Source organism: Chelonoidis abingdonii, chromosome 22 (genome assembly GCF_003597395.2).
Source record: "Chelonoidis abingdonii isolate Lonesome George chromosome 22, CheloAbing_2.0, whole genome shotgun sequence".
NCBI classification, from domain to species: Eukaryota; Metazoa; Chordata; order Testudines; family Testudinidae; genus Chelonoidis; species Chelonoidis abingdonii.
In genome coordinates this window covers 11,012,135-11,027,291 of record NC_133790.1, presented here as the reverse complement: position 1 = coordinate 11,027,291, position 15,157 = coordinate 11,012,135, and the positions used below count along the sequence as shown (strand labels likewise).

Here is a 15,157-nt window from a genome sequence, read left to right as displayed (position 1 = left end):
AATAAAATAAAATGCACAAGTCTACATTTAATCAAACTGAATACAGATAATGTCACCCTCAGAGATGCTTCAGTAAGTTTTTTCCTCAGACTGGACACCTTCCAGGCCTGGGCACAATTCTTTCCCCTGGTGCAACTCTTGTTCCAGCTAAGGTGGCAGCTAGGGGATTCTTCATGATGGCTCCTCTCTTCCTTTGTTCTCTTCCATCCCTTTATATATCTTTTGCATAAGGCTCTCGCATAAGGGGAATTCTCTGCCCCTCTCTGGGTTCCCAGCCCCTCCTTCTCAATGGAAAGACACCAGGTTAAAGATGGATTCCGGTTCAGGTGACATGATCACGTCACTGCAAGACTTCATTGCCCACTTACCAGCACACAGGTATACAGGAATACTTACAGGTAAAACACACCCATCTGCAGACAATTGTCCTGGTTAATGGGAGTCATCAAGATTCCAAACCACCATTAATTGCCCACACTTTGCATAATTCCAATAGGCCCTCAGAGCTATATTTCATATTTCTAGTTTCAGATACAAGAGTGGTACATTTATACAAATAGGATGATCACACTCAGCAGATTATAAGCTTTGTAACGATACCTTACAAGAGACCTTTTGCATGAAGCATATTCTAGTTACATTATATTCACTTATTAGCATATTTTTATAAAACCATATAGACCGCAGCGTCACTAAGTCTAGTTCCCTTGGGCCAGATTCCTGTGGTTTTTACTAGGAAAAAAGTATTGGGCTTCCTGGGAAAAGGCTCAGATAGGAGAGGATGTATTATGCACTGCTCTGTGAAAATGCATTGTCAGTATTTGCATATTCACTGTTATCCAATTGCATTTTCTATTAAGAGGTCTGCAAATATTACAAGGGGATGCACCATACCCCATTGTGCCCTGGGTTACACAAAAACAGTCCACTGCAAACAATAGGTTTGTATGGGTGTAACTCAGGACAGAATCTGAGTCATTATATATATGTAAATGATGCATAATGAGTTATTTTTCAAACCCACAAAGACCAACTTGATGACAAATGGAGCCGTCCAGCTCCACCATGGCCAGTCACCAGGAGATATATAGTATAATTAAAAACAGTTCAATTTGAACTCTTCCTTCCTCTCCTCATCCCCACCCCATTTATGTGACAGAAACCAGCCAAAGCCAGAAAATTCATATAAGCACGACATCAACTTCTGTTGGCGAGAGAGACAAGCTTTTGTATTTACGCAGAAGAGCTCTCTGTAAGCTCAAAAACTTGTCTCTCTCACCAACGGAAGTCGGCTCAGTAACAAATATTACCTCACCCACCTTGTCTCCCTAATATCCTGGGTCCAACGCAGCTACAATAACACCGTATACAAATAACTGTGGTATCTCTGATGCCTCTGCATGGTGGGTAGATGATGACTGTTTAATGTTGACCACACACCGGCCAATGCAGTAAACACTCTTTCATCCATAGTCATTTATATCAAGAGAATGACAGGGATCTCAGATCAGTATGAACTATTATGCCAGTGACTCAGCTACCATTTGAGTGAAAGAGCAGGCCCTCACGTAGGGGTCTTTGCTCAAAACTACATGTTTGTAACCAGAGTTGAATATTAGCAACATGGCGCTAAACAAACCTCTTTCAGATATACAGGGGATCCTCTTCCCTACCCGTGTGAAATCAGGAGTAATTCCATTCAGCTCAGTGGAGTTACACCTTTGTAAAACTGGTGTTAGGGACAGAAGAATTAGGTCCATCAAGCGCATCCTGAGGGTTAGACTCCAACCTTAAACCCTAAAACCACCCTGAGAACCACACTCTGATTGTGCCATTGAACATTTTTCTGTACTTATAAAATTAGTTTCTCAGCCATTCCAGATACATTCTCCTTACAACTAACTGCAACTGGAATGGATTCCATGGGTGAAGTCAGTGAAACATGTTGATATTCAGCTGGAAGAAAAAGGAAAAAGGAAAAAGTCGACATTTTCCCTAGCTATTATTTTTGGCCTCAGCATAGATGCATTAATAGAAAAGGCAGGCAATATGATCTATGAACAGTTCGGTTATTTGTAATGCACAACCATCACTAGCTGCATGTATGCAAATAGCATCACTTGTCTAACTCTGCACAAGAGCAGTTAGAGGTAGAACTAGGGATTCAAGTCAAAATCATGGCTGTGCCTGGTGAGCTAAACGAACAGCCCTACTCCTAAAAGGAACCTATAGCCACACAAGCATAGGTGCCATGTCAGGGATGCACCTGCCCTAGATTTGACCCTAACTGACCAGTTCTATTAGCCTATCATGACTAACTTGTAACTCTAAGAAATGCTTTGCACATATATAATCAATTTCTGCAGGGCTCAAACAATGGTCACTATTACCATGTAGCTGTACAGGAGAGGGAGCGCCGAGGTTTTCCCGTCTACTTCAAATATGAAATAACTGAAATCTCTGAGGCCTGTGAATGTGAAGCAAGTTACGACATTGTAATGGTGAGCTCTGTAAGTCAATACAGAATCCATCCACCATCTCCAGCTCAGCCTGTAATGTCCAGGGAACAGCAGGGGTCTCAGACGAATATGCACTACTACTTAAGTCTTAAACTATGGTCGGGCACTGTTGCTAGTTGATACAGACTTGACAGAAGCTAGAGATGGAACAAAGCTTTAAGATCATCGTGTTCAGTTTCCTGCCAGTGCAGTATATTTCCTAGAGCTTTGTCCAGTCCAGTTATAAAAGTCTCAAGCAACCAGACTTCCACCAGCTTCTCTTGGGGGCCTATACCATACTATGGCTTCCTGTGCTGCAGTCTATGGACTTGGCTACACTGGCGCTTTACAGAGCTGCAACTTTCTCACTCAAGGGTGTGAAAAAACACGCCCCTGAGCGCAGCAAGTTACAGCGCTGTAAAGCGCCAGTGTAAACAGTGTCCCAGTGCTGGGAGCGTGGCTCTCAGTGCTGTAAGCTAATCCCCACGGGGAGGTGGAGTACCTGCAGTGCTGGGAGAGCTCTCTCCCAGCTCTGGTGCCGTGACCACACTCGCACTTCAAAGCGCTGCCGCAGGAGTGCTCCTGCAGCAGCAGCACTTTGAAGTTGCAAGTGTAGCCATACCCTTTGTCTAATCAGAATAGTTCAGATGAGATTTATTATTATGGAATTCTTCACATAGAGACAGTGGACTGTGCTTCTGTCTATAAGATACATAATTCAGATTGCTTTAGTGAGCACTAATGGGGATCTTATTCAATCTTTCAGAAAGAGTTGATTTGGAGATCTCCCCCACCCTTTGCTTCATGCTTTATTGCCTGATTTATTTCCTTTCACTGCTGTAAGTTAGAGAGGAAAGCAGAGCTGCTCAGCAGCATGATGCCCTGTTGCTGAACTCAGCTGTTTATGGATTCCAGCAGATGTTTCTGCTTCTAAGATTGTAAAACACACATGCACACACCCTGGCTATGAATCATTTTGTCCCTTATTTTCCACCTCTTCCAAATCACAAGGCAGCATTACCATAGCTGCGAAAATATCCCCAAATATCCCAAGTGACACGGATAAATAAGAGCTGACCTGAACTTAAATCAGAACTTGTGCTTTTATGTGCAAAGAGGAAACAAACAGAAGTGTCAGTCCAGGAAAGTGCCGCACCACAGAGAGATTTTCCTGGATAACCTAGTTAACAAAGACAGCTTATTAGAGGAGAATATGCAGGGGACTGCAGCATGCAAGTGGCAGTAATGGACTGGCCTTCCGCAGGACATGCAGGTGACAGTCAGACTTCTGCTCTCTGTATGCCAAGAGTTCTGTAAAAAACACACCCACCAAACAGAAGTCATTTGGGCCCCAGGTTGGAAAGCAGATAGAAAGTACATTTTCTAGTCACTCTGAAAGATGCTTATTTTGTCAAAAATCAAAAACATCATCTCACCCTTAACGTTATAAATTACCGTTATTATTGAGTCAGTCTCTCAATGTGGAGTGGATATAAAGTCATGCCATTATTGTGAGATTGCACAATCCGATTCAATTTAGCATGTTCTACTCTGTGTGCTATTTACATATAAACAACAAGCCGAATACATACAGCCAGAATGGAATGAGAGGATGGTAGCCAGGCGGAACTGAGGTCTCCAAGCCAGGCCAGGACATTACATGCGACGGCCAAACCACAAAAGGTCTAGATCATTTGGTTTGGATAATCACCTAAAAAGCTTTTCCAAACTACCCAAAGCTGCTGAGTCAGCAAATCTGAGCAGACAATCTCCTGAGAAGGGGCTTTTTTGTGAAGTTTTTAGGTGGGCCTGATGTGCCCTAAGACCAACCTGCCTTGCGGTGCTTCAGCCCTTCTGCTTCCAGATAGAGACAGCAATTGCAGAGGAGGCAAATAGAAAAAATAAAGTGTGTATTGAACTTCCGGAACCTGCTAAGAGATCATGGATGGTTCTTATTGTAACCAGTCCAGTTTGCTCATCCCTCATTATTACTTTCTTCTCTACGAACCCACACGGCACTAGCCCAGCCCTCTGACTAGGGCCAGGCACTCTTCCATATGTAGGCTGGAAGTGGCGTTTCCAACAGCATTCAGCACTGGGCCCACCTCTGCTCCAGTGGGAGTTTGACTATTGACTTCAAGGCCGGCAACGATTGCTTTTGAAAATCCCATGCTGGTCTATGATGCCCTACTTTGACGTTTAAAGAGAAGGAAATGAATGGAATGCAGCAGCCAGAAGGAACAAACCGCTTTTCCTTTGGTATCCTCTGTACCAGCTAGGCCAGCGATCCTCAAACTTTTTACCTTGCGCGCCCCCTTGCCCCTGTTCACCCCTCCCCCATGGAGCAGGGAGCAGGGCCATGGCCGGGGGGGCGGGGGACATGCATGCAGACAGGGCAAGGGAGCCGAGAATGGTGCCACAGCTGGGGGCGGGAGCAGACTTTTGGGTAGGGGCTGAGGCGCAGGGAAGGCTGCTGGGACTATGGACATAGGGCCAGGGCTGGGCTGGGGGTTGCTCTCTCCCCACCCCTGCCCCGCTCCAACATTATATCGTGCCCCTCTAGGGGAGCGCGCCCCACAGATTGAAGACCTCTGAGCTATGCAGATCCTATTTGTCTTTTGCCTTGGCCTGAACCTTTTCTAATAACTCAGGCCATATAAATTTATGTTGGATTCCATGAGAAGTCCAGGACAAACTCCTGCTATTAAACAGCTCTTTAAAAGACGAATCTGTTTGCTCACCCTCCCATCTACCTCAGAGGGTTGCAGCTTGTTGCCACGAGAGCTGCGGTGGTTACTACTACACTGACGTTTGATACGTCCAGAGCCGAATTAGTCAAAGTATGGAACAGAAAGAGTAACGTAGCCTCAGCAAAACACTCATTTCCCATGGTCTCTCACAGAAATTACTTTTCCTTAATGCTCAAGAGAGCCCCCCTTCACACTGCTTTAGTCTTGCTTCGCTGGCCTGCTGCTCTGCCGCCCCACCACAAGCACCAAAGAACCAGAGAATGAAAAACAGCAAGACAGCAGGTGCATGTACCTACTTAGCATCTATGGGAGGCATAAGGGCTGGGGCTACACTCACTGAACATACGTTATCCCTGATTTTCCTCAACCTTAGAAATAGATTACTTCCTTCCCGGATACGGGAAGAGTTCAGCGGGCTTTATACCCCACGACCCTGCCTAGATGAACACTCCAGACATTTACAGCAGCAAGAGAGAGTGCTCATGAAAGCTTCCTTGGGGAAGTAACCTTGTCACCCTAGACTTCTGTGGCCTAGAAAACACGCTATTACAATGTGCAGCTGGCTGCTCCTCCACCATCTGTGCAGATGTACTGGCACTCACATGATTCATTGGAGGATTCTTTGCCATGGTTTGCCCTGCATAAGGCACTGGGGGTGGGGAGAGGGGTTAACCCTAAATTGCAGAGAAAATAGGCAGCAAGAAATTCGATGAGTTAAGGAAATAAAAGGGGATGGGGATACTTTTAAAGCCACAGATAAGGATTTAGCGGTATGATTTCTACTGATGTTAAGGACGGATACACAGGTACAATCCCATGTGTCACTCTGAGGAGACAGATTCACTTCACAGTACAACTCAGGGATGACCAACACTGGGAGCTCCGAGGGTCACACTGGTACCTTGTCAGTAGCCCAAGGGCTGCACCCAATTTGCACTAAAATATGCATAATATTTAACAGAAAATATTCAGCCAACCATGTTTGCTCATACACAACCTCCTGGATAAAGGAATGGAAGTTGTTAGTCACATGGGTTCATCAGCAGTAAAAACCTGAGGCCGCTTGGCTTTCTCCCATGGCTAACTAGCTAGTTTATGCATACAAATGTTTGCAGGCACAAATGCAGAGTCTGTTGTAAATTTACCCCACGAAATCCTGTGGTCTTTTCCCATTGCCTAATATCACAGCAGCGGTACATGCCATCCCGACTCAAGTACCCCACAGAAGAACAACTCCAAAGAGAAACTCTAATCCTTAAGCACCAAACATCTGGATACCCAGTGCAAGCAGCAGCAATCCCTGATCAAACCTCAGGCCAGGTCTACACTGCGACTTTAAATCGGTTTAATGGCCGATATACCGATTTAACGCTGTACCCGTTCACACGACGTCGTCATTAATATCGAGTTAAATGGCTCCTTAAATCGATTTCGGAACTCCTCCCAGACGAGAGGAGCAGCGCTAAATTCGAAAGTGATAACTCGGATTAGGGTTCGTGTGGACGGAAATCGACATTATTGGCCTCCAAAAAAAAACACAAACGAAGAGAAAGAAAAATTCGAAGTGATACTCGGGATTATAGGGTTCAGTAAGTGGGACCCGGAGAATCCGATTCATAGGGCCTCACTAGAGGTCATTCCATCACAGTGCCAGCCACTGACGGCGCTCTGTCCGCGTATGCCACGCGGATGCGGACTGCCGTGTAATCTACGGAAAAGCCCCGCAGACCTGGTAGGATGAACATATTCCTGCTTTCACTATGTCCAAGCCTGATCAGACACTCAAGGTGGAGCCGATGCGTTCAATGAAGAAAAGAAGAAGAGAATTGAAACAATCTATAAAGAAGAGAAACTAATATGAATATGAGAACAAAGAGAAAAAAAAATGATATATAGAGACAAACACGAAAACAGACAGGAAAATGCAAAAAAAGAGAGATAAAATTATGAAAATAAACTCGAGGATACACAGCGGTGCTGACGGGAGAGCCAGAGACTCAAACGGAATGCTCATGGAGGGGGTAATGAGCGACACAGCTACCAGTCTCCACTAGCAGTCTCTGAAAACTATTTGCATTCTTGCTTAGATGCGCGCAATGTGAGCTTAAGACACGGTGTCTTGTGTTGGTCTCGGAACAGCCCGTCAAGTCTCTTCCCCCACCCCAGCCACGTAGAAAGAGAGATAAAATAAAAATATTATCCTTAGTACTGTAAATGTCACCTTGTGTATGAATGCTGCTGGACAGAGAGTAAAGCGAGTGTATGAAAAACGTCAGGGCTACTGTTTGGGTGATCTCCAGGGTCAAATGATTGCTCGTGCGTAGTGGCGTTTGCCTCACCAATGCACCTCGGGAAAAGTCACAAAGGGTTGTCCTGCTGACCATTCACAAAGGATGGGAGGGTGAGCTGAGACCCAGAACACCACCCGGTGGCCATGTAGAGCTCTGACCTGCAGGCAATAAAAAAGAGATTAATTAAAAACTGTGCTCTAACATCAGGCACTGTGCTCTCAACCCGGAAGTGGGAACTATGGGATAGCTGAGGAACAGCTACCCACAGTGCACCGCTCCTGAAATCGATGGCAGCTTTGGACCATGGACGCAAACAATCGATTTCGTGATCCCACTGTGGACGTGCTAAACCGATTTTATTAGATCTGTTTTGTAATATCGGTTTAAGCTAATTCGAAATAATCGTGCAATGTAGACGTACCCTCAGTGTTTTCAGGTCAGTGGGTGGCTTAATTCACTCCCACCAGGCCTCTGAGCTTCGTGAAATTCCTGGTTAATTGATCACAAACTGTGCAGGTTGGAGAGGATACAGGCTCTAAAATAATACCTTGGTATGTGAGAGGATGAATGTTGGAGGGGACTGCTAATCTCCAGGTGAAATATAAAGCCAGAAACACAAACCATCACCTAATGTGTTACTACTTTGAAACACACTGATCATATGCCCTATTATTTTTTTTAATCACAAGAGCACTTTTGCTTCATGCTTGAGTCACTTGGCCTCATATGATGCTGATAGATCAAGGACCTGCAGAGAATTCTAATGGTTTTTTTGGTTTCCTCTGCACCCCAATGATATGAAATGCAACTCAGTAACATCATCAGCTCATTCTGTACGACTGCAGAGATTCTCAGCCTGTTAAAACGATGTGTTGTGTGTGTTTAGGGTGACCAGATGTCTTGATTTTATAGGGACCGTCCCGATTTTTGGGTTTTCTTCTTATATAGGCTCCTATTACTCCCCATCCCCTGTCCTGACTTTTTCATATTTGCTGTCTGGTCACCCTATGTGTGTTGAGGGATGGGACTAAATGACTGTGAGACAGTCTGCTATGTGAGCAGGAAGCACTCTCCCCGAGTATGGCTCTTTATTAGGCAGATGGCTAGAGAGCCGTAAGTCCACAGGTCCCTCAAAGGTTCAGGGCCAAGGGGATGAAGCGTTAACATTGTAGCAGTTTTCCATCAGGTCAGTTTTACTAACAAGTTTCTTCATTCTCCCACACTCACTTCCTCTACCCAGTTAGATACACAACCAATGTTAGACAACAAAGCAGGATTCCCTTACAAGCACCAAGTGGCTCCTTGTCACCACCGACTGCTCTGACTCTTACACACATACCCCGCCCCCCCGAGGAACAAATTCATCCTTGCACTGGCCCAGATAGGGACGGAAGGAAGACAGTTTGTGCCTGCTTCGTACAGGCGCTTCAGGGGCTCTATCAGCTTCCATATCAAGCCAAAGTAGGCCTTAGTTGCATCCTGGCTGCAATCGTCCCTAGGGGGCCTTTTGAGAGGACAGAATCTCCGGAGCACAGGCTTTCCCAGTCAGGTCCCTTCCCACATTTTCTCAATGTCCTCTACCCTGATGCTGCTCCAGCTCCACCTTCCACTCCACCTCCTGATCTGTCCTGGAACGCCTTGTGTCTGGGGTTGCCGTGAGGGCAACTTAGAGCTGGCTTCCCATCTATCCCCCTTCTGCACTGAGGCTATTCCCAGGGAGCATGGGGAAGGCCTTAAACTGGCCATATGGCTCCTAGGCGGGTGCTAAGCACGGCAGGGAGATGATGCACCAGGATCAGGACATTTAAGTAGCTAAGACAGCAACCAAAATCTGCTCACCTATCTTTAGGACACATTTCAGTTCAGTCAACTGTCCCCTGGAAAAGAGAACCGAAAAGGGACACGAACTGCAAAAGGAGTTGTTTATGTTCCACTCCCCCTAATCAATAGGTTGTTATCTTAATCACAAGTCAAATGGAGCTCAGAATAGGTTATGTTATTGGGCAGTCAGGCACTGTTGGTTTCAAGCTGCTTCTGGCAACAAAAAGTGGAATCTTTCTTGATGAGCAGAAGGAAATGTGCTATGGCCTTGGGGTTTCACAATACAAGTTTATGGAGCCTGGAAACGTGTGGTTTACCTAAATTCTCAGGAGTTCATAGCACATCATTTTAAATAGAAATAAAATACACCTCCTCATGGTTTTTGTTATTGTTTATGTAATGCCAGAGTGCATCAGGCACTAAGCTAACATGAATATACAGTCCTTGCCCCGAAGAGCTTACAATATACATACACAAACACCACACAAAGGGTGGGGGGTAGGATGCAAGAAAAAGCAAAGTGACCCAAGGGGGAAATTAGCAGCATCCAGTCACTTCCATAATTGTTTAGGTTTTATATGTGGGTTCTTTTTTTTTTTTTTTTTTTTTTAAATTTCCAATCTGTTTTGTTTCATCCATGCTTCTTTGAAGGACAACAGTAGTGCTTACAGGCCCTTAGGAAGATATCATCTCCTAGTTCAGCAAAGCACTTGAAATCAAGGGACTGCAGTGAGTATGTGCTTGTGCGCTTTGCTGCATCAGGGCCTTAGTTTTAAGGAATCTGAAAGAGCAAAGTGTGGTGGTGTAGCAAATAAGGGATTCCAGGTGATGGGGGCTGCCCAGGAGAAAGGCATAAAGGGCAGATTTTCCTGTGTGTGTGCTCGACAAAGTCATTGCAGCACCAACACTTTATCATCACATCATGATTTCGCAAAGAAACACTGTGGATCACAGTGAACAATGAGATGCAATCTCATTTTGCTGGCCCATAATAATTTTCAGGAGACACTATTTCGTAGTACACCAAGAATCAGGATGATTCTACCAAACTGGAGGCATGTAACTGCCCAATGGGAGAACCAATTGTTCTTTAGGTAGGTTGCAAAGCCGGGGGAAGACTGTACAACTTTCAAAGGCCTCTCATTCTATCTCCCTGCTAAACTGAGGCCTGGTCTACACTACGCTGTTAAACTGATTTTAACAGTGTTAAATCGATTTAACGCTGCACCCGTCCACACTACACTGCTCTTTATATCGATTTAAAGGGCTCTTTAAATCGATTTCTGTACTCCTACAAAACGAGAGGAGTAATGCTAAAATCGATATTACTATATCGGAATAGTGTTAGTGTGGACGGAAATGGACATTATTGGCCTCATTATTTTACAGTAGAGCTACCCACAGTGCACTGCTCCAGAAATCGATGCTAGCCTCGGACCATGGACGCACACCACCGAATTAATGTGCCTAGTGTGGACGCGCACAATCGACTTTATATTATCTGTTTTATAAAATCGGTTTAAGCTAATTCGAATTTATCCTGTAGTATAGATGTAGCCTGATTCTCTGAGCTTTACTGGAATGGAGCTGATCGTGCTAGGCAAAAACACACTATACTGTGCATCTGGCTATTATCTCCACGGCAAGCTGTGTGAACGGATCCCATTTTCTTAACACATCTGAGAAATAAAAATCTTTATTTGCTTCATTTTAACAGCCCTTATGCACCGAACATGGAAAACATCTTTCTCTGCTAAAATAATTTTACAAGTTCACTGAGTTTCAGCAGGAGAAGCTTAAACTACGTGGGAGCTGACACTTCCAAGCAGAACCTCACATTTTCTAATCTGATCTTACGCAACAGAATGTTTTACATTGTATGGACAAGCTACATTGCTACTCTACTCTGAAAAAACTGGTGGCAATTCGGAAAGACTCCATTAGGGGCCTGCAATCCTTAGCTAAATTAAATTAGCTTAATAGGATATTTGTGCTTTGCACCCAGAGGACTCCAAATGACACTCAATAACAATCAGAATGTCCATTGCTCGGCATGCATCTCCCATGGAAAATCAGTACAGAGACACCTAACTGGCACTCGTGTTCAGTGAGGAAATCCCATTAATACAGCTTCATATAGTGAAAGCTGTATTTCAATACATTAGCTAGTATATACTTCCACAGTGGTTGAAGAGCTAATGGCGTCAAGGTTTTGGTCTATCCAATTCTTCCTAATGCATTAATATTCCATTCAAACCCAGCCCAGTCATGCTTTTGAAAGAAAAGGGCTATTTACATACGCAAATGCAAGAGGTGTTAATTAACACGTTCACTTTTATTTGCATAATCAGTGTTAAAATATTTTTATAGGTTAATTAGACATGATGCAAATTGGATTAAGAAGATTTAATTTGGGTTTTGATAACCTGACTATTATATTTCCTCAGCTGTAAATACGTTCGGCATTATATGCTGGTTCTAAAGCCGGTTTGCTTTTCAAACATCGTTATTTGGCAGGCTTAAATGATTTATTCTTCCTCTTTTCTCCTGCAAACTCTCTATTGCAAATCCCACTAACTGCAGTGATATCTAACATAGATGGATTGAGCCAGTAAGCCGCTCGTGGCAACAGATGTTTCAACACTTTATGCAAGTCTACCATTTGCTATGCACTCTTGTTGTCCAGGCACAGAGTAAGAACATGATTACAACTTCCTCAAACTCCCCTGTGCCTGAAGGAATAGTGCACAAATCTTCAGACCAATTGCAGGGGACGGCACAAACCAATCCAAGGTGGATTGAATGTTTACGACCCTCTGCGACAAGGTTGGGCTAAGAGTTGAGGTAGTAATCAAGCAAGCATCACATGGATCATAGATTTGCATGGATCTAATATACAGGAGAGCTGTAAGCATTCATTATGGTAATGTGCAATGAGAGCCAAACTAGCTTGCATTGAAACGTACAATATAATTCTTATTCCCTGAAATGGGAGAAGACTTGACCTGTGAAACAGTCACAAACGGGTATGTTTCAGCTGGATTAACTCTTAATAAAAACACACAATACAGAAACATAGGAATCGCCATTCTGATCAAACCAGTGCTCTCTGGAATCCAGTATTCTGTCTTTGACAGTGGCTAGTACCAAATGCATCAATAAAAGGTGCAAGAAACACTGCACTGGACACAGGGTGGATTTCTTCCTATGCCCAGGCAGTTAGTGGTTGGTTTATGCCCTAGAGCATCAGCATTATACCTCATCTGGTTTTATCCTATCAAATGTACTCATTATCCATATAAGTTTCTACTCCGGACGGTGAGAAGGAAGGCAGACTCCTCCTCCTGGTATATCTCAGAGTGACTCAACCAGGCACAGAGGACTTCAGGCTGGAAAAATTCTGGGAGAAAATAATTGTCCACATACCACACAAAACCAAACCAAACCAATTCAAATGTTTTTCTATTATACTGAACGTTGTCAATACTGAAAGCTTTGCATGATGATCCCACACTAATGCTTATGAGTTATCAAGGCTCATTATAGAAGAGTTCATTGGCGACTTGATGGACCAACCACAGATGAAACAAGGTCAAAGCTATCAAGCCAGACAAATCTATGTTCAGTAAAGACCTTTCAAAGACATTCATGCTGAAAAAAATAGCTCTATTCTATTCATTTCAGCTTAAACTGAGGAGTTTTATTGTCTGAAAAGTGAGATGCCCAGTTATAGATCAGCAGATGGTGCCGTAGTTAACATAAGTATCTCCAGATTTCCAGGCTGTAAGTTTCATAGCTCTACTAAGTAGTGGTTAACATGAGCCCTCAGTCTTTCAAGCAATGGATGGCACCATGGATATAAATGAGTGTAATGCTGAGCAGATGTGAGCGTTCTTACCTGTTCCTTGAATTTGGTGCTATCCTGTGACAGCTAACGGTCGTGGTTGAATGTTTTCCACCATTCCCCACCTCCTGCTTCACATCCCATTGCCGGGGATCGCTTGTCTTCGCGCTCAGAATATTCACGCCCTTCTTCACTTTGGCCCTGTTGGAAGCAGAGATTGTGAAATATTTAGAAGAGGGTAATTCACGACTGTGGCCTTCCTAGTGTAGCTTAAAAAAATTCAATCAATCAGCATTAAGGAAAGCACTGACCATTTGAACCTGGTAAAGATAGCAGGAGGGATAACATTAATGCAGACCAAAAAAGACTGAGGAGTCCTTGCAGCAGTGTTAGGTCGGTCTTGGTAAAGCACCCCCATCCTTTCATGTATTTATACCTGCTCCTGGATTTTTTACTTCATACACCTGGCGAAGTGGGTTCTAGCCCACAAAAGCTTATGCCCAAATAAATTTGTTAGTCTCTAAGGTGCCACAAGGACTCCTCATTTTTATTTTTTTTTTTGCTGATACAGACTAACACAGCTACCACTGAAACCTGTCATTAATGCAGACCTGAGCTTTGTCTACCAATGGCAACCTTTTAATTTTATTGAAAGGGTAAATTAACTATATTTCCATAGTCTCAGACTTTAAAGCCAGGAGGGACCATCATGATCATGCCATCTTCATGTTGTGAAGTTTTCTGAGAAAGCCACATTCTCTGGGGGTGGTTTCTGATGACAACTGTGAATGTAAGAAAATTTACATACTGGATTCTTCCCTCCATTTACGCAAAAATTCCCTACTTAGGTAGAAATTTGCAGAAGACCCACACAAAGTCTGAGGAACCCAAACTTAGGCTATGGCTACTATAGGGTATACAGGTGCACGGCTGCATCAAAGCAGCTGCGCCACTATAGTGCTGCTAGTGCAGATGCTTCAAGCTGGTGAGAGAGAGCTCTCCTGTTGCCTTACTTACTGCAGCCCCCACGAGTGGGGGTAGATACGGCAGTGGGAGAAGCTCTCCCACCGACATAGTGCTGTCCACACTAGTGTTTAGGTCGGTGAAACTTACATTGCTTGGGGGGTGGCTTATTCACACCCGAGTGACATAGGTTATACTAATGTAAGAGAAAGTATGTACATAGAATTAGATACATCATAGGAGTCAGATCTGGACTCTTCCCACCGGCATGGATTTCAGTAGCAGCTCTTTAAAGCAACCTTCTTCCTTGCTTCTCATATACTTGTAGTTCTGCGGCATTAATAGTGGATTGGTTCATATTCTTGCTTTTTATCTTTTGGGTCCTCTCATTCTATAATGCCATTCTAAGGAGATTCTCTTTTGAAAACTTTACCATACAAAAGACCATAATCTATTGATTAGAACTGGAGTCTGTATTTTCATTTTTGCCATGGATTTGCTGTGTGACCCTGGACAAATTAGTTAATCTCATCCTATGCCTCTAGTAACATCAGAACCTGATGTTGTCAGATTTAATTAAAGAGAGTTTATAAAGTGATTGAAGATTCTCTTAAGTGCAAAATTTATGACTCCAATTTCAGTGCCAATCAATTTTCATTACAGGACATCAAGATTGAGAGAGGCCTATCCATCTACATAGGCACTGATACAGTTCCCATCTCCAGAGCAGTTGCGAACTCACAAAGGTCACTCAGAGTTGGATTCTTGTACATGTGTGCAGGGGATAGCAGTCAATTACAACAACTTGATTTTGCAACAGCCTGGCCCCAGCATTAGTTATAGCAACCTAAGTGCTGTTCTAAATCATGCCACTAGTGTATTGTCCTTATGGGGCTTACCTCAGTGGAAGCCTGGAGGAAAGGGGATAGAGCACAATGGAAAATTAGGCTCTGAAGACCAGATTTTCAAAGGTTATTAGGCACCTAAGGA

At 43.8% G+C, this 15,157-nt stretch overlaps 1 protein-coding gene across 1 annotated transcript in view; it reads right to left on the bottom strand.

The window, feature by feature from the left end:
- Positions 1–15,157, bottom strand: part of TMEM132C (transmembrane protein 132C) — a 310,090-nt gene that overhangs the window by 124,453 nt on the left and 170,480 nt on the right. Inside the window, exon 3 of the mRNA XM_032791202.2 lies at positions 13,259–13,405. Within this exon, the coding sequence (XP_032647093.1) occupies positions 13,259–13,405 (147 nt within the window). The remainder of the gene's footprint in view (positions 1–13,258; positions 13,406–15,157) is intronic.